Here is a 19,810-nt window from a genome sequence, read left to right as displayed (position 1 = left end):
AGTGGCGCCTAGCAGCAGTTGCGTCGCCACAGCTGTGGCCTCTCTCCCCCACACTCTCTCAGCAATTACGTGATGGCACAGTGGCGCATAGCAGCAGTTGCGCCGCCACAGCTGTGGCCTCTCTCCCCCACACTCTCTCAGCAATTACGTGATGGCACCGTGGCGCATAGCAGCAGTTGCGCCGCCACAGCTGTGGCCTCTCCCCCTCACACTCTCTCAGCAATTACTTGATGGCACAGTGGCGCCTAGCAGCAGTTGCGCCGCCACAGCTGTGGCCTCTCTCCCCCACACTCTCTCAGCAATTACGTGATGGCACAGTGGCGCATAGCAGCAGTTGCGCCGCCACAGCTGTGGCCTCTCTCCCCCACACTCTCTCAGCAATTACGTGATGGCACAGTGACGCCTAGCAGCAGTTGCGCCGCCACAGCTGTGGCCTCTCTCCCCCACACTTTCTCAGCAATTACGTGATGGCACAGTGGCGCATAGCAGCAGTTGCGCCGCCACAGCTGTGGCCTCTCCCCCTCACACTCTCTCAGCAATTACGTGATGGCACAGTGGCGCCTAGCAGCAGTTGCGCCGCCACAGCTGTGGCCTCTCTCCCCCACACTTTCTCAGCAATTACGTGATGGCACAGTGGCGCATAGCAGCAGTTGCGCCGCCACAGCTGTGGCCTCTCTCCCCCACACTCTCTCAGCAATTACGTGATGGCACAGTGGCGCATAGCAGCAGTTGCGCCGCCACAGCTGTGGCCTCTCCCCCTCACACTCTCTCAGCAATTACGTGATGGCACAGTGGCGCCTAGCAGCAGTTTCGCCGCCACAGCTGTGGCCTCTCTCCCCCACACTCTCTCAGCAATTACGTGATGGCACAGTGGCGCATAGCAGCAGTTGCGCCACCACAGCTGTGGCCTCTCTCCCCCACACTTTCTCAGCAATTACGTGATGGCACAGTGGCGCATAGCAGCAGTTGCGCCGCCACAGCTGTGGCCTCTCCCCCTCACACTCTCTCAGCAATTACGTGATGGCACAGTGGCGCCTAGCAGCAGTTGCGCCGCCACAGCTGTGGCCTCTCTCCCCCACACTCTCTCAGCAATTACGTGATGGCACAGTGGCGCATAGCAGCAGTTGCGCCGCCACAGCTGTGGCCTCTCCCCCTCACACTCTCTCAGCAATTACGTGATGGCACAGTGGCGCATAGCAGCAGTTGCGCCGCCACAGCTGTGGCCTCTCTCCCCCACACTCTCTCAGCAATTACGTGATGGCACAGTGGCGCATAGCAGCAGTTGCGCCGCCACAGCTGTGGCCTCTCTCCCCCACACTCTCTCAGCAATTACGTGATGGCACAGTGGCGCATAGCAGCAGTTGCGCCGCCACAGCTGTGGCCTCTCCCCCTTACACTCTCTCAGCAATCATGTGATGGCACAGCGGCGCTCGCGGCAACGTTCCTTCGTCAGACGCCCCTTCGTTGCAGCAGTCGAGTTGATCGGATGGCTCCCAAGCGGCCCAGTGATGATTTTTCTAAGATCTTTCTTTACTGACCTTCAGAATTTGTTGCCGACTTACATATTGACCGGCTTCATTTGTTAGTAGGCGAGATAGTTCGTTGCCTGAAGACAGCTCGCGGAAACAAACGCGCACCTTCAAAAACAGACGGCTGTGACATCAGGGAACAGACCGTTCTGACAGCTAGGAAGCGTCAGTATTGAGGAATTTGTGCGGCTCAGATCGGTTCAGTGCAAAGTCGACTGTCAAGAGAATGGTAAAATAACGGATGCCGAGGGCAGCAAAAAGCTTTAGGCTTGCTTCGTTTCCGCGTCACCAGGCAGAAGAAAATATCACACAAGAGGATCATGGATCGGGCCTTGAAATGTATTGCAGGCAAATAAGTCACATCCTCCGGTATAGCGTCCTGGAATCTTGCGTCCAGCGCAAGTGAACCTTGCGTGCTTCGCAGCTCCGGATGCCTGCAATATGCTATAAATCTCGATGGACTTTCGCTCACCCGCACACGGAAGGCTGCTGAAGTGACGAAAAAAGGCTGCTGGAATTTCGGTGGCGCTCCCGAGACTTTAGGACGACCACAACTAAGTGATGTGACTATATATAAGGCGAACCGTTTTATTCGGTTTTCTTTCCTTTTTCTTGCATGTTTTAATTATTTTAGACGAGTACCAAATCCGGATCGATCTTCTCGCACATCATCCGATCCAAAGGAGAGGAGAACGTACTACACAGATCATCATATCGTCATCATCACGACCATCAATAACAACAACCGTTACGCAACGGCCCACGCCGCGACAACTCACGCGAAACTCGTTGCTTCCCCAAACTATACCGCGTCTGCAAGTTAACCCGCAACGTCTCCGAATAGAGCAACAAATTTTGTCACAACAGCAGCACAGCTGGCAAGGCTTTAGACATGCTTTCGACGTGGCGCCCGCTCAGTAGCATAGGCGCATGTTGAGCGCCTGCTCGGTGATCTCCCAGGCCTGCCGCTGGAGCACCGGGTCCAGGGCGTGCGCCGCTGGCCTCGCCTCGCGGCACTCCATGAAGTAGCGGCCCGTCGTGTGCGCCAACTCGGGCGCTAGGCACAGGTGGATGCTCGTCTGGGCACCCTCCGAGGGCGACTGCAGACATGGCGACAACACGCTCGCGTTTATCGTTGCTCTGGTGTTGCGCTGCAAAAGCTCGATCAACTGAGTGTTCCGTTTCAAAATGCAGTTGGTATCAGTTATGTGTCCACCCGCTAAACTAATAGATACATGAGAAGCTATAGCTGAAAGAGAGTGCAATAGGCGACAGTCGACTCGATGTATACAAGTATAAATATGCATGAGAGTGTAACAGTGGTCGAGCAGGGGATGCCACTGAAGACAGCGTTTCGACAAAGAGAATTGTCTTCTTCAAGGCGACAACTGCTTTCCTTGGCAGCGTTTGTATAGCACATTCTGTCCAATCCCCCAGTGCGGCGGAGAGTGCATTACTTGTTGAATTGTGTCGTGGATCACTTTCATCGCATATCTCGAATGCATTCAAGCCGGCAGTGGGAGTTTGTACTACTTTATTTACTGCTCCTATCAGCAGTAGGGTGTCAATTTTTGCAAAAATAGAAAGAAAGGATTCTCAAGCTACACATAGTTCACTTAAGCACATGTATTTTAATTATGGGTAGAAAATATTCCGCCTGAAGAAAATTTAAACGCTGGTGCTGCTTTTGCAGACAACGATCAATGGAGCAAATGCAATCACACCTGCTGAGATATACTGCAACATCATCGCAAGCTCAGGAAGTGCAGTACGTAACCGCAGAGATAGGCGGGTGCAAAAGTGTGTGTGGCCTGGGCATGCACGGCTAGATTAAGCTTGTGAGAAAATAAAAAAAGAGGGTCAACCAAGTGTCGACGCTAAAGAAGACAAGGTTGACGTACACGTACGGTGGTTCAAACTATTCGATGACTAAATGATTATATATCTCTCTATTCTCTCTATTATTTATGGTCATTATTCACTAATTTCGTATCTTATTCGTTGTCATCTTTAGTGTCACATTTGCTTCTGTTTCTTTTTAACCAAGACGCCAGCTGGGCAGATCCCGGAGATAGCGCAGGCTATGGTGCAGTACGAGTGGCTAATTCTCGCCCATATTGGCGATAATTACGCCCGTACCGTTAATTTTACCTACTGGCCCACTAATTCTCTCTTGTTGTGGGCACCACCGAAGCCGCCTTCCAGATAACACTGCATCGCGCGAGCACAGCTTAGTCCACGTGAACCCGCTCCATTTCTCAAAATTGTCCCGTACGGTGGCTTTGCCTCAACATGTATATATCTACGCAGTGGCACCCTTTACAGGGGCTAAGTGCAATGGGGTTCAATATCGACTATATTGACGCTAATTACGTCCGCATCGTTAATTTTACCCGCTTTGAAACTAATCCTCGCTTATTGTCTCGTTGTATAACTCTTGTAACTCGCTGCGGCGTTCTGAAGCCGCGAAAGGGTCGTTTATTTTTTTTTTCTTTCGGGATGCGGTTACAAGATACCCAAATGCCAGATACGCCAAACCCGTGTGAAGTGTTAACTACGAAAACCTTCTCTTCGAAAAATCTGCGGGCACCTTTCCGAATAGCGGTATGACGGCGTATCGCAGGAATTTGGCGCAATACGTGATGGGCGGCTCGCGGAAGAAGCGCGACTTGACCAGGCCCGGGTGGAGGGCGTTGACGGTGACCTGCTCGCCGCGGAGCTTGTCGGCCAGCTCGCGGGCGAAGTACACGTTGTACAGCTTGGAGAGGCCGTACGCGCGGCTCGGCGTGTAGTGGTGCTCGAGGAACGGGTCGTCCGGGTCCAGCTGCGCCCACGCGTGCACCATGGACGAGACTACGACGACGCGCGACGGGGCCGAGCGGCGCAGCAGGTCGAGCAGCATGCCCGTGAGCAGCGCGTGGCCCAGGTGGTTGCTCTGTATGGTCGTCTCGTAGCCGTCGATGGTGAGCGTCCGGTGCGGCGGCGCCGATCGACCCGCGTTGTTGACGAGCAGGTCGAGTCGGGGCTCGGTCTCCAGGACGTCGGTCGCCAGGCGGCGCACCGAGGACAGCGAGCAGAGGTCCAGCTGCTTGAGCACCACGTCGCCGCCGCCGCTCGCCTCGATCATGGAGGCGAGCGCCTGGCGGCCCACCTGCATGTTGCGGCAGGTGAAGATGACGCGTGCTCCGCGCGACGCCAGCGCTTTGGCCGTCTCGTAGCCGATGCCCGAGCTGCCGCCGGTCACCAGGACCGTCTTGCCCTCGAGCCGGGCGGCGCACTTGCAGCGGCGCTGGCTCAGCCGGCAGTAGAGCCACGCGACGAACGTCAGCGCGAACGCGATGACCGCGGTGCGCACGGCCGTCTCCAGCAGCTGCAGAATCGTCGCGTCCCCGTCGTCTTCGTCCGACGACATGGCGAAGGGGTCGCGGGCGGGCCGCCGCCGAAGCCGCCGCCGCTGCTGCTCGAGATGCCGCGCCTCCTCTTCTTCAAGCTGCTGCTGCTGTTGCTGTTCATCCAGGTCGTGATTCATACCCACTATATATGGGGAGGTTGCCCAAGAGATCGGAAGTTTATCCCAAGTTATAATGAGAAGTACATCTTGGGAACTGTTATGGAGTAATTGCTCTTCAAATGCGAAATTACGGTGGTTAAAAGAATGAAAGCAATATTAGCAGGAGAAATCGATGTAATCATCCGTTGAAAAGCAGTCGTCGCATGCATTGATGACTGTCATTTTGCAGTTGCCCAGTTATACCGCTATACCGCTAGTTACGTGACGACAGTCGCGCCACGTTAACTATCCATCACATACACATATATCAGTGCATATACGTTCGCGGCAGGCGCTATAGATAGTATGTCGCCGCTTGAAAACATTGGATGTGCGTGCTTGTGGCGCGAATGAGTACTCGCGCGTCCTGCTTCTTTTTGACAATCCAGCACGACTAGTCGGATATCAAGAAAGGATGACGCGAGTAAATCCGAAAAGATCTAAACGGCGCTCGGAGGCACCTATTAGAAATACGCACATATGAGTTGAAGTGTGCTGCATGCATGCAGGAAACTGAAGATATATACGCTGAAGGAAAAAAAAAATCCATCAGAGCACACTTCATCATGGCTGTCGACGTTAATGTGATTAGCATTCAAGCAACGTAGTGAGACACCGTGTTGCTGACGACACTGTTGTTATATACTATCTGTAGTACAGGGCAAGTTAGCTAAGAATGGTTATCGCATTAATTAATACTCCCACGTGCCACATCACAGCCACGCATCACAGCCTCTACACATCCGGACGCCACAAAGAAAGCTTCCCTAAACTCGGCTTCGAAACCACAACTGCCGTTGTGTGCTGCTGGCACTGTATAGAAATGGAGTTCAGCATATCCGTCTTCGAATGAACTGCGGCGCGACTGCATATCGACGTCTTTATTCGGACGTAAAACGTTAATTTTCATTATCAGTTAAAAGATCGTGCATTCTCCCTATTATCAGTTAGACATGCAAGTTCGTTTTTCTTTTTCGCGAGTGGGAGCGAGGTTTCAGGCACTGTACAGAAGACAGCAGCTAGAATGCCAAAGTGGACGAAGCAGGCTAAGTATGCTAATCCCATTAAAAACACGCAAATAAAACGCAATGTCAGAATCTATATGACGTGAAGGTTGCTTGAGTTAGCGAAGTAGCAGCAGTCGAATCCCGTTACAACGAAGTTTGTATCGGACACAAAAATAGCTTAGTTATATCCGATATTCGTTATAACATATACATGTTACACTGTAACAGCGGTCAGACAAGTTTTATTTATTTGGTTATATCCGCGTTCGCTATATCGAGGTTCGACGGTATAGCGAATGGCAAGCACAGCCTCGTCGAATGTAGCCGCAGAATTAACTCCCAGTGTCACGAAGATGAAAGCGATTGAATAATGTTTTTGAGAGGCGCATGCACAGAAAAGCACGACACATATCTGTAAGTATACATTTAAGGCTTCTGTACCCGTTGTGTCACAGTGACACGGTACGATTTTGTGGGATTGGCCAAGAAAGGAAAGTACAGTCAAGTCTCGTTATAACGAAGCCGGATATAACAAAAAGCGGATATAACGAAGTAAATGAAAATTCTCCTTGAAATACCCGCAGAGATTCAGTGCAGCATATGTAATAATGGATAAAACGAAATAACTCTGGCTCACCCTTCTACTTCAGTATAACGAGGTTTTAACACCCAACAGCACATGCCCAGTGACCGCGATCACCTCAAGTGATATGAATATTCCTGAAATGTGCTTAATTTGTCCGGCGGACGTCCCCCGCAAGATCGTTAGGCTGCATGCCCTTTCCGTGTCCTGCGGACATCCCTTTCATGTCCGTGGGGGACGTCTTGGACACATGCAGCGCACACAGCATGGACATGTCTGGGCCTTTTGCACCGTTCTTGCTATAATGAATATTACGTTCGCAGAAGAAGCTGTGCGACAGATGCAACAGGCAGGATATGTGTTTCAGCGAACACGTTCGAAAATTCTTAAAGATTGCCCGCGGCAGATAGCAGCACAATTCTATAGTTCATGAAGTGGTCTGCTTGAAGCAGCGGACACTACTTGCACAAAAAATTGAAATGCATAATCGACAAATTAACAACATATTCCTAATTAACTTTTTACCTAACTGCCTCATGGCCCACAGTGAAATTTACAAATTCTCAGGACGACACCATTTTTGAGATACTAATTCCCGAATTTCGAGAAGAAATTCAATGGCGTTCCAGTTAATTTTGTGCTGGAATGCATGAAACGACATTTTGTTAAAAATAAATAGTTTATTAATGCGAAAGAAATATATGGCTCATGAGGTGGAAACTCCGGCGTTGTCGTAACCACCGATGGTCCGAAAGATATTCCAACCCACGACCATTGGTGGGAGTCGCACTTACGACCCTTGGTGTTAATAAAGGCAAAGTTAATTAAGCCACAGTTAATTAAGATATAGTAATCAAGGTACTCGAACCCACGAACCGTGGGAGTGAGGAAGCATGTCTGCGCGTCAAATATGTCGCAGACACGCTGGAAATTAAAACAAACATCAGTTGCGTGTGAACAATCGTGTATCATGAATGTATGTGAATGCGTGGTATGGCTTTTAAGCCAAGTACGTAAAAAAATCGCAGTTTCGCCCGAAAGGCGAAGCATCGATTGCCATAGAAAATTAGTGGACAGCTCATAATACGAACTAAGGATAGTAGCCTTATCAGCAGCATAAACTTGTAAACATAGGCACATTAACTAAATTTACAAGCGTGGTGTCACGCGCCACGCAAACATGAAAGCGTCTCACTCGATGACCGCAGAAACTCGCTGTCAAAACGCTGGAGCGAGGAAGCGCGGCAGCAGCAGCGAGTGAATGGGCCTTCGTGCTGCGTCTCGCATCCCCCCCCCAACGCGAACTAAGCCGCGAAAACACAGCGCGCCGCCGGACTGTGCCCCCGTCGCAGATGGCTTTCGAGATACAGCGACACGGGCGGGCACGCGCGGACGCCCGGGCAGCCCGGAGTAGAACGCGCCCCCCTCCCTACCCTCCAACCGGATCCTTGCGCGCGACGAAAGATGGGGCTCTTCCTCCCTAAAACCCCTTAAACTTCGTAAAGTAGCGACACTCTCCCCCTCCGCGCTCTCACTCCTCCTCGTTTCTCCTCTCTTTCACGCTCCCTCCTCGACCGTGGCGCCGCCTACACTGCTCGAGCGTAGCAACTGCGCCAACATGCGCTCCTCGCCACTCCATAGACGCTAGCAAAAATGGCGCTGATGCACGGCGCGAGGGCCCACGTGATGCTATTAGGCCAATGGCGACGCGGCGTCGGCCTCGGCCAGAGCGCGCGAGGAGGAAGCGGCATTCTTCAAAGCGTGGCACTACTTTACGAAGTTTAAGGGGTTTTATTCCTCCCCGCTTCCCTCGCTTGCGTACGCGAGATTGAGCGGCGATCGCCGGCTCACCGTCTCACGCTTTCACTCGCACATGCGATCGCCCTCGGACTTTATACGGAACCTCACGGTGACACCGACGGCGATGGCAGAAATTCGTCTGGAGTCGCAATAAAAAAACACCACATACGCGTAAAACGAAGTACATAATTGACAGTCATCTTAAGCGTTATTACGTGATCTGAATGCGAAAGCAACATGACTTCTGTAACTTATCGCAATTAAAACCATCACAACTCTACCTTAATCCACATTAATACACCTTGCTCTAATTTGTACCAACTTTAATACTCTTTAATCCGCCCTAATTCACTTTGCTCTAGTCGCACTAACCTTAATCCACCTTTACCCAGCTGTTATCCACCTTGATCCACCTTTCTGTAGTTTGTGACAACCTTAATACAATTTATTGCTCCTTAACTTATGTTAATCCACCTTGGTCTCATTTATACCAACCTTAATAGACAGTAATTCACTTTACTTTAATTAACCTTATTGTAATTTGTACCAATCTTAATACACTTATTTCAAACTAAATCCACTTTAATCCACCTTGCTCTAATTTGTACCACCTTATCCACTTCAAGTCACTTTAATACACGTTAATCCGCCTTGCTATTACTTTTACTAAACTTAATCCACCTTAATCCTCTTTATTCCGACTTAATCCACCTTACTCCACTTTAAATCAGCTTCATTTATTTACTTCACCTTAATTGACTTTAGCTTCAGTCCCCTTTCTTTAACTTGTTCTAACTTTAATCCACTTTACTACACGGGCACCACTGACGTCGTGTAGGCGTGGTGATATGGACACGTAATAACAGAAAAACGAAAGTTTAACCTTCACCTTTAAATCGTCACTAAAGAGAAATACACTTCCACAATAACAATAAAGCCACTCTTGCTGTGAGTTTGGTAAGCCAGAGAAGACGCAATAACAAGACACCTGTGGCGACGCCGCCTTCAAGTTCCCGCACCAGCTCTCCGTGACGTCATAGATTATGACGACGTCTGTTCGGTCGTGGTTACTTTTATTTCTTTACTATCTTTCTTTTCTTCATTTTTCGGCAAGGATGGACTGCACAGTATTCTAAAGGAGCCAGAGACTTGGCAAGTTTCGAGAACCTTTACTACGCCACGATGGCCAAAATACGAGTAAAATACTTTGAAATGTATGACGTCATGACGTCACACACACAGTACTGGGGTTTCGGCGTCGAATAAGAAATGAGAAAGTGGCTTTCATTTTCACGTCTTAATTAACCTCTTACCGCAAAAAAAAATAACTGCTTATAAGGAATAATGCACCAGTTAAGCTCGTTTAATGTTTCTCTTCAGTGTCCCTTTTAGTCCTAATTACTTGAGATTTTCTGCTCAGGAAATGCAGACAAACTTTTGGGAGAAATCCTCGCTAGTTATCTGATACACTGTTTCGGTTCACATGTCATTTCAGGGGTACAATTTCTAGTACACTGTATCAAGGGGCACCAAGAAGCAGCGCCATGTTTGTTTAGTCGAATGACGTATTTCTCATATCTAGTCCATTGTAACCTGCGCTTTTTTTTTCTTTCAGGAGAACATTACTAAAAAAGAAATAAATGCGCGTTAGAACCCAGTACGAAACCAAAACTGTGGTAGTGACAAGCTGTCGTCGCTGGCATTCAAGGCTGGTGCCTGCAATTCTATTTATAGTGCACTCTACTGCAACGAATCTGAGTTAATTCACTCTGCAGCTTTTTGTTTGTTTAGGCTACCATGGTCAGTAAGCATTAAAATGTCCTCGTCCCCAACGCATTCAAGAAATTCGGTATATTTTATGCATGGATTCATTGCGTCTTAATTTTTAACTGACTCATTGCGTCTAAAAGTGTTAGACGTTTCGGAACCCGTACATGTTCCGAAACGTCTAATACTTTTGGCTTGGTCAGTGACGGAGTACAAAATATACATAAACAAGGAATTGTTGACACGATACGCACACATACAGTACGAAACATATATGACCAAGATTTAAAGGCTAATGGCTATACCATGTTCTCAAAATGCAATATAAAAGAAAAGAAGATTGTTCAAAGATTCAAACTGGATCATTTCTATTGCAGGCCGCGTAGGCACTGCATAAGACCTTCAACGAAAATGTCATTAGGCTACCTGTTCCATTGGGAAGTAATGCGCTAAAGAGAAAAAAAAAAGAAACTTCGCGAAAGCTTTAATCTCTTCAAATGCGGTACTCTGCGAGCTGAGTCAATGAAAGAAATCGGGGCTTTACAAAGGGCACCCCCACTTCGTTCCACTTTTCGTTTTTTCCTTTCGTTATTTCTTTCTTTTCCTTTAATAATCCGTCGCCCCGAGTGGTCGTCAACGCCATACGAGAGACGCGTCAGCGTCCGATTCAATAGCGAAGTGAGAAAATCGCAAGAAGAAACCCAAAAAACCAGCGAACGGACCTAAGCCAGAAAAGACAGGCTCAGGCTGAGAAAAGCGCCCGATGTTACTGACTTGCGCTACTTTTTATTTACGATGTGAAGAATAGTGGAATTGTGCCGTCATTGTGACTCGGTGTTCGTATAGTCTTTTGTTGAAACATACTTTTTCTGAGAAGCGCTTTGAGGGAAAACCGTCGTGCCAAAATTGAAGAATACTGCGCGTCCCTTGTAATAAAGAAGGGTGCACATCCAGGGAAAACAGGGGGAAGGCCGGAGATGGAAATACAAGACGACGAGCAAAACTAGAACAAGGTAAAAGCGGCAGCCAACGTTTCGACAACTGAAATTTTCTTTTTCAAGGCGACATATGTCGCCTTGAAAAAGAAAGAAGAAAAGCATATATATGCTTTTCTTCGGCGCAGTATACATAGGTAACGTTCTTCTAAAGGGGACAGGGGGGTCACATTGCAGTGTTCACACTAAGGGACCTCTCTTTCTGTATACCTTTCTCCATAAGTAACACCTCCCCCCCCCCCCTTGTAACGTTCAATAAACTCAAACTCAAAAGCGGATGGGCTAGGCAACGGCCGAGGGCAAAAAAAAAAAAAAAGATAGAACGAATAGTTTATTTCTATGCCAACAGGTAACACTAGAATCAGATAACACTGTAGAATTAAGGGGCAGCTAGGAAAACACCAATAAATAGTGTATTTCTTCACCAACAGATCTTGCAACAATCGGCAACCCCCTCCCTCCCCCATCCGTACCCGATCGAGAAAAGGTCCATATGCTATAGACGTGCCTAGATGCTGATTGGCCGTGGTGCCTGGCGGCTGTGGACGCGAAGCACAGCGCAGCCAATCAGAACCTCAACAACAGACGAAATGGACATGTCCACTATAGGTGGACAGTTACAGAATTCCCCCCCTAGGGACCAGAGTGCACAAGAAAAAAAAAAGAGCTTCTAGAAAAACCAGAGCTTGCCGTGCCGTCAGCGACAACAAAGCCAAGAAGCGCAGCAAGAAGAAGGGCAAGTATACAACACGTTTCAATCGGCAATTACTGAAATTAAGGAGGCACTCACGCAAATCTGACTCAGCCGCCTAGAAAGACCAATCGCTCATCCCAAAAGCACGAAAACAATCCCCACGCCGGACCCAGGGCCCATGTCTTCTCTAGGACCTCTACCTGCGCCGCCCGCACCCGCCAAGCCGCCAGGACCAATAAGTGAGCCGAGCAAAAAGGGCACCATGCCAAAACAGTGCAATATGGACAATGCACCGCAATATTTCAAGATCTGGAAATGGAACTGTAACTCATTCAACAAAATGAAAGCTAACATAACGCAATTCGTCAGATCATGCAAAAAAAAACACACACGTCATCATCCTGCAAGAGTGTGGGGCGGAAAAGAACGTGGAAAAGGCACAGGGTTTCCAGGTCGACCCTGGACCCCGATTTCATACAAGTCAGGGGCATTGCCACTCTCATCCGCAAAGACGTCAGCTTTGTGGAAAGGGGAACCCCGACATACAACAAAGTCCTGGAATCCATGCTCACAGAAATCTTTCCCAGTCGGGCCCTAAAGACTAACCTTTACATACCAAACGTCTACAGTTCCCCCATTGACAGACTCAGTAATTTGAATAATAAGCTTCTCACATTGGCCGCGTCGCAAGCCAAGGACATGCCGTTGATCGTTGCCGGAGACTTCAACGCGCACAACACCGTCTGGGGATACGCCACTAATGACAGGAAAGGGATTAACCTTGACGAGCGCGCGGACAGCCTAGGCATGAAACTCATCACGGACTCGAGGTTCCCGTCGCGCAGAGGACACTCGGTTCAAAGGGACACCACCCTGGACCTGACGTTCCTCGGAAACGCGGACGGATCGTGGGACAACCTGCAGGAGGACCTTGGCGGTGACCACTTCATCCTAGAAATCAACGCCCGCATCACACCCCCACTCCTCCCAAGACGTATACATCCACGACGACTGGGACCTCTTCCGAAAAATGAGGGGTAATGAGGACAGATAAGAAGAAACCTCCGAAGAGCTCATGGAAAATCTAAAAATTACGGTGGCCAACGCCACTAAAGAAATAAGCACGGACCTGGAAGTGCCAGCCACGGACTCCAGATTCGCACACCTCCTGGAGGCCAAGAACGCTTTAAGAGAAAGATGGAAACAGCATAAGCTAAACAGGAGGCTGAGGTCTAAATTAACGGCAATCAAAAAAGAGATTGAAGAACATTCCATAAAGTTGAGTTCGCAGCAATGGGACGAGGTGTGTAACGAAGCGGAGGGTAAAATGAGAAGGGGCAGCAAGTGGAGCCTTCTCAGGCACCTATTCGCCGACAGCAACAAACCGACCAAGAATAATGCCCGGCTAACGATCGAAAGGCTCGTTCATCTCCACACGAAAGAAGGCACGAGTCCGCGAGGCTTTGCTGACGCCCTGGCAGACATCTGCCTTCCGGTGGAGTGCAAATCCTTCCCGTGTGACGACCCGACACGCGAGTACAAGGGGACACCTCAACTCTCGCTGGATCGTCCTTTCGAAGTCTCGCAGATTGCGCACCACCTTCACGACCTAAATGGATGGTCGGCCCCTGGCCCAGATGGACTCACAAACTACTCAGAAGCCTAGATGACAGAGCCATACAAATAATTACGAGCAAAATTAACGAAGTATGAGCTGAAGGCCGGGTGCCGGACGAATGGCGAACTGCCAATTCAGTCCTCATCCCCAAACCCGGAAAACCGCTCCATGCAGAGAATCTGAGACCCATCTCCCTTACGTCGTGACTCGGGAAGGTCGCGGAACATGCCATCCACAACATAATTGGCGAGCACATCGAAGAAAACGGCCTATTCCGCCACAATCGCATAGGCTTCAGAAAATCACTATCCACTCAAGACGCCTTTCTACTCATCAGGAGCACCGTCATAGACAACAAATCCAGGGATGTAAAAGCATCCTGGCGCTAAGAGACGGGAAGAAACGGGAAATTACGGGAATAAACGGGAAATTACAACCTGATGTCCCCACACATCACATCGTTCCCGGCCCACAAAGGCAACATTTCCGGACGTCCTGATCGACTGTAATCCGAACGAGCGGGCACACCAACTGGCGCGAGAACTGGCATTCCGCGTCTGCGGTCCGCCCCGGCCCTCGCTTCGACCCAGCCTGGAGGGATCTAGACAACAAAGACCAGCTCGTGTCGTACCACGAAATCACTTCAAATGATGGCTTAGGACGTATAATTTTTCCTCCTCATCACCCAAAGCTCAAAAAAGCACAGGCCTTCACTTATACAGACAGTTGCAGACATACATTCCACCAAGGACACTAAGCAGGATCAATCCACATCTTTCTACTGAATACCCACAGTGCGACCGGTGCGGCCACGAATACAACTTCGAATACATGCTCTGGCTGTGCCCTGCCAACGCGGGCACGGACTTTCATGACCAGTCCTCCTGGGAGTTAGCGCCCAGAAGCACAGAGCTCATCGCTCAGCTCAGGCCTGTCCAGAGGGCCCCGACTTGGGTGGCACCGGCCGGACTGATTTAATTCCTTTTCCTCAGGACCTAAATAAAGTTCGCAATCACTCACTGCCGTGCACATAATAAAGGGATAAAAAAGGTGCGAATGCAGCACGGAAAACCGTAGTAAGCTACGGAAATGCATGGCCTCCGAGACAACCATAACTACCGATTCCGAAGGTTCTGTGTTGCACCTTTGTGGCTCCAGTTGCCAGCAATGACTCCAGGCTGCAGCTGCAGATGATACTACATTTGACCGGAGTGCCCCAGCACGCCAGGCTGTCATCCCAAAAAGAGTCACTCTTTCGCAGGTTTAGCCGCCGGACGACACACCATAAATAAAGAACCAACACTGCGACACTGCTCTATGCTCCTTCCCTCACAAATCACCTCCTTACTCCGGTCCCATGTGTGCGCCAAAAATCGCCGCAGTTGACCACTGAATCACGAATGTCTAATTGGTAGTTTTTAAATATCAGGAAAATCTGACTTTGCTGACGCGTCGCGACTGGCGCGAGGGATCATCATCAGCGAAAAGCGCGAAAGTTGAGCACGCGCTATTTCGCGCGGTTCAGGCAGCTGCTGGAGCTGAAGCATGGTGCTGTTTGTTGAAAAAGCGCTAGAACTCGTTAAGGAGCTAAAGCGCTCGCGCGGTTGGCTTCCACCGTTGAAGGTAAGAGGTCGGGGTGGCACGCAGCCAGTGGCGTAGCAACCGGGGGGGCCGGGGGGCCGTGGGCCCCGGGTGCACGGAGCCAATAGGGGGGGGGGGGGGGGGTCATATACGTCTGAAGACACCCGAAAATTGTCGATATCCGCGCCTTCCTCGACTACACCCGCGGGGAGGGGGGTGACAGAAGAGCTAAAGGCCCCGGGTGCCAGACAACCTAGCTACGCCACTGCACGCAGCCCCTTGAACCGCAGCGCCCCGAAACACAGCGGCGAGTGATCACTTGTGCGCAGGAGGATGCACTTCGAGACTGCCTGGCCGACATGCAGGCTCTCTTCACGGAGAACCAGAACGACGTGGAGACGCACATGGAGAACAGACACGCCACGGTTCATGCGCGGCACGTCGCCCTGAGTCAGATCCGGCGCTGCCTGCTCGCCTACCTGTACCAGCGGCTGATGTCGGCCCGCGACATGCGCTGGGGATTTGGCACCGCGCTGGCCGCCGAGCTCAGGGAGAACCTGTCCGAGCAAGAGGTGCTGCCGCTCTTTGCTCTCTGCAGAGGTCGCCTCAGCGAGGGTCGCACGAGTAGACGTGTGCGATTGGGAGCACTACTTGCACACACGAAGCACCTCAGCCAACCTACAGTTATCCGTATGAAATGTAACGACAACTGTAATTGCGAGGACCCGCGCTACACTGGCATTTGAAGGGGCAGAGGGTTATTGCAACTCATTCGGCCGTCGAATGCGTACTGTCGCAGCTCAAATTAGCTGTTGCGGCTGCACGTGAGAAACGCGAAAGTAATCTGAAATAATTCTGCTTGAATTATGCCTATCCGGGATTGGTAAACACTGCATCCAGTGCAGCTGTCGCCATCCTAACGTCTAATGTCATTAAATATGAGCGCGTAACAGCAGCATTAAGAAACGTGGTCGTACGCAGTTAATGACATTAACCGTGCCCCTTACGGCACAGGAAAACATACATAACTTTTTTTTATTCAGTGGATACTGCACACCACGTTGTGGTATTTGCAGGACGGGCAGACATAATTAACTGCAAGACTGGACATATAAGGATACAAAGATGCATAGATACATTCATATAGGCATTTTTCTATGATATATTGCTTGCAAAACAGTTTGTGAAAAGATCAAAACACAAAGCCTTAATCCGTTCTTCCCGGTCAATTATGGAAAGCAGAAGAGGGAGCAAACAAAGCTACATAAACTAGATAAAGGCAGATTAGTCGCAATAGGCAACTAAGCATTGTGCCACCCAAGGCATATTACGAGCATATTACTCGTTTCCGCGTCCTCCCGCCTCACACCCCCTCCCTTTTAGAAGAACCCCACCTATATATACTGTGGCGAGGAAAGCATATGTCGCCTTGAAGAAGACAAGTCCACTTGTCGAAACGTTGGCTCCTGCATTCACCTTGTTCACGTTTTGCTCATTGTCCTTATGCAATAGACACATACCTGTTTTTACATTTGTGAAGCCCCAACTTTCCCACCACGGCTAATATTCACGCAATCAAATATGCACAATACTTTTGAGAAGTTGAAACCAGAAGCAAGGCACATATTTTGTATATTTCAGATTATTTAAAAAATTCTCAATACTTTCAGTAAAATCTCAAATTATTTTCATTTATGCTTTGAAATTTCACATAAGGATTCACATTCGATTTCACGAGACCCAGTGGGACCGATTCTCATTGGAGATGGTTACCTTTAAATCTTGAATCTCAAGTGGAAGTTTATTCCCTGACCTAACAATGTGGTTCACCAGAACAGGCTGTCGGGCTAGTTCGTTCATGATCAATAACTTTCAGCACATGAAAATGGGTCAAAGTGAGACACATGGCCTTGTATCCATGTATGTGTGCATCTGATTTTGTCTTATTGTCTGTTAATTGTTATTGATAAGTAATGTAAACATAATGTCATGTAGTTTATTATCACTTGTGGTGTTTTCAGTGAAAATGATGTCAATCACAGCAGTCATGAGTATGCATCATTAATATTGCATATGGGCAGCGGACAATGTTGTGCAGCATTTTACAGAACAAGTTCACACATACTAAATACACATATTGGTTGGCTGTATGTTTATTGGTGTATAGGCTACTATAATGAAGTCTGATAAAAGGAAGGCCGTATTTTCTCCTTTTGAATTTTTTGTCCAAACTAAGTTTTTTTAAGCTTTCCATGGAGCACCGTTTTCAGTTATACATATGCCTGTTATTGATTTACTTTTAGATGCAGCACAGCAAAAACTGACAAGCAAGACAATGTTTTTAGATCACAGAAACTTTTTCAGAGACATTGTTTTAGCCAATTTCACCTGCTTCAGGAACTTGCCTGTTAAAGTTGCTCTAAGCAAGTACCATTCCAGCATCCTTTCATTATTTGAAAACTTCGAACAGCTGGTTCAGAGACCAACAAGTTCAAATTATTTAACATTATGAAAATTCAGGAGAGTTTGCAGATATGAAAGTTAGGGTTTGTGTCCTGCAGTACAGCCTTCAGACATAAAACAACTCTACCTGGTTCAGCCCAGTGTGGATAGCATATAGACAACAGTCGCTGTAGCTTTTATTGTTCCCACAGGTCCAGTCCAGTCTTCCTGTTTGGCATTTCTCTGCAATAAATTTTTTCGCACTGAGGAACAATTTGCTTGCTGGTGCTGCAAGACCTGGATATTTTCTGGAGAGCAACATTGAGTATATCTGCAAGCCATTTTGCATAATGCAATTACCTTTGCTACAAAACACCACAAACTAAGCATTATCATAAAATTATTACATTAGTGTTTACATTAAGGACAAAATAACCGGCCACAAGAATGTTACAAACCAGAAGGACAAAGTGTTTTTATAGAATGCAGAAAAAAATGAAAAAGCCATAATATAACAAGTGAGCCAGACTGCACAATGTAACAGCCGCAAACCCATAAAAACTACACAGCTTCACAATGAGTGTCTGCATGCAATATAGCTTTGAAACCAGTGTCATTTTCCTATACTGTCCTGGCATCACTATAGATCCTAATAGAAACGCTTTTGAAGCATTTACTTTTTCTTCACATATTTGTTCTATTTATGCCCAGATTTGTCATTTGATGATTTTCAAATGTTCTCCTGTCGTCATTATAGATCCTAATGGGAACATTTTTGAAGCATTTGCTTTTTCTTTACATATTTGTTCTATTTATGTCCAGATTGGTCAATTCATGATTTTCAAATAATGTCCTATCATCATTATAGATCCTAATGGGAACATTTTTGAAGCATTTGCTTTTTCTTCACATATTCGTTCTATTTATAAACAAATTTCTGTCATTTGATGATTTTCAGGCCATTACAACAAATTGTTTGGAATACAAAAATTATGCGCAATGAGTAAGAAAAATGTAGGTTTAGTAAATACATTATGGAAAAGATGACCTGTTGATGCACTGGACCTATAATCAAAATTAAAAACAAAAATAATTACTGTAAGTTCGAAGCACTTCACTACCACGGGGAAATGTTCCAAGTTAAACCTCAAAGCGCGATAAATAAAGCAGCAGTGTCCTGTACTAATGAACCCACAGTTTCCCTCTAGTGATTTGCAAGCATGAAGCAATTACTGCACGAAGAAAACTGACTCAACACCCACTGTCTTGCGCAGCAACAATGGCTGCGGCGTTACAACGGCTTGCTAGCCGACTACATGTCCAGCGTCGGACTGGACCTGACCCGCTACCGAAGTCCGCCCAAGTCACTGTACGTGCAGGTGCGGTGCATACGGGACTACGGAGACTTCGAGACTGAGGACGGCACGTGCATTGTGCTGGCACGGGACACCACGCACTTCCTTGAGCGCTCCCAGTGCGAGAAGCTCATCCACCAGGGCATCGTCGAGCACGTCACCAGCTGAAAGCCCTTTATTGGCAGCAATAAAATAAAATAAAATAAAAATGGCTTCATCATCTAAAAGAGTCATGTGGAATCACTGGGCTTGCTGTCGCCTTTGGCCATCTGCTCCTTGACCATCTTCATGAGCTGCTCCGAGTACTGCTGCAGCAGCGCATTGAGGTCCGAGCTCGACTGATTGAGTGGACCACCCATGGGTGCCAGGGGGGGCGGCTGCGTGCCATGACAACACAACTGTTGACGTCGCATCCATCAAACTGACTTGATCTATCTATCTATCTCTCATTTTTTTTATTCACAGTACCATGGATCCCTCAACAGGACTAGGATACAGATCATATGATGCGTACACTGGTTATGAGAAAAATGCTATACTACTACATTCAGTAGTGCTGCATGTCGGAACAGACGCAATTAGTACATTAGTACACAAAAACAACTGCAGTTGCAGCAAATTAACTCTATAATGCTACTTTTACACTAGCAACAAAACTCTGAAGACATAGATACAAAGTACTATTCACTAACTACCGACAACGCAGTCAGTATTAAAGAAACTGTAATCGATTAAATGTCAACTTATTGTTGATGTATCCAATCCGAAGTATGATACCCTGTCAATTTCATCACCATGCTCTAGTTCGTACTCTGTCTTAATACCTGATATCTTATCCACTTTGTGGACATTGTTATCTTTGACTGCCACTATGCATGGAAATTTTATC

At 48.1% G+C, this 19,810-nt stretch overlaps 2 protein-coding genes and 1 pseudogene across 3 annotated transcripts in view; 1 reads left to right on the top strand and 2 right to left on the bottom strand.

The window, feature by feature from the left end:
• Positions 1-2,443: 2,443 nt before the first annotated feature.
• On the bottom strand, positions 2,444-5,058 carry LOC142588902 (retinol dehydrogenase 14 pseudogene; annotated as a pseudogene).
• A 9,955-nt stretch (positions 5,059-15,013) lies between these two features.
• LOC142588215 (DNA replication complex GINS protein PSF1-like) lies at positions 15,014-19,150 on the top strand. Its single transcript, XM_075699757.1, has 3 exons — positions 15,014-15,166; positions 15,454-15,696; positions 18,841-19,150. Exons 1-3 carry the CDS (start codon positions 15,089-15,091, stop codon positions 19,087-19,089), a joined length of 570 nt encoding a protein of 189 aa, XP_075555872.1. The 5' UTR covers positions 15,014-15,088; the 3' UTR covers positions 19,090-19,150.
• Wdr62 (WD repeat domain 62) overlaps positions 19,079-19,810 on the bottom strand; it is a 28,037-nt gene continuing 27,305 nt past the window's right edge. For both annotated transcript variants that reach the window (XM_075699753.1, XM_075699752.1), the window contains one exon: positions 19,079-19,298. In XM_075699753.1, coding sequence (XP_075555868.1) covers positions 19,152-19,298 — 147 coding nt within the window. In that variant the 3' untranslated portion in view covers positions 19,079-19,151. The remainder of the gene's footprint in view (positions 19,299-19,810) is intronic.

Source organism: Dermacentor variabilis, chromosome 7 (genome assembly GCF_050947875.1).
Source record: "Dermacentor variabilis isolate Ectoservices chromosome 7, ASM5094787v1, whole genome shotgun sequence".
In the NCBI taxonomy this organism is placed as follows: domain Eukaryota; kingdom Metazoa; phylum Arthropoda; class Arachnida; order Ixodida; family Ixodidae; genus Dermacentor; species Dermacentor variabilis.
This window is presented reverse-complemented; position numbering and strand designations above follow the sequence as displayed.

What these genes read in the sequence shown, in the direction of transcription:
- LOC142588215 (XM_075699757.1), top strand. Translation starts at nt 15,089, where the DNA reads ATGGTGCTGTTTGTTGAAAAAGCGCTAGAACTCGTTAAGGAGCTAAAG. An exon ending in GTTGGCTTCCACCGTTGAAG is followed by an intron (nt 15,167 to 15,453) that starts GTAAGAGGTCGG and finishes ACTTGTGCGCAG; the next exon opens with GAGGATGCACTTCGAGACTG. An exon ending in AGAACCTGTCCGAGCAAGAG is followed by an intron (nt 15,697 to 18,840) that starts GTGCTGCCGCTC and finishes TGTCTTGCGCAG; the next exon opens with CAACAATGGCTGCGGCGTTA.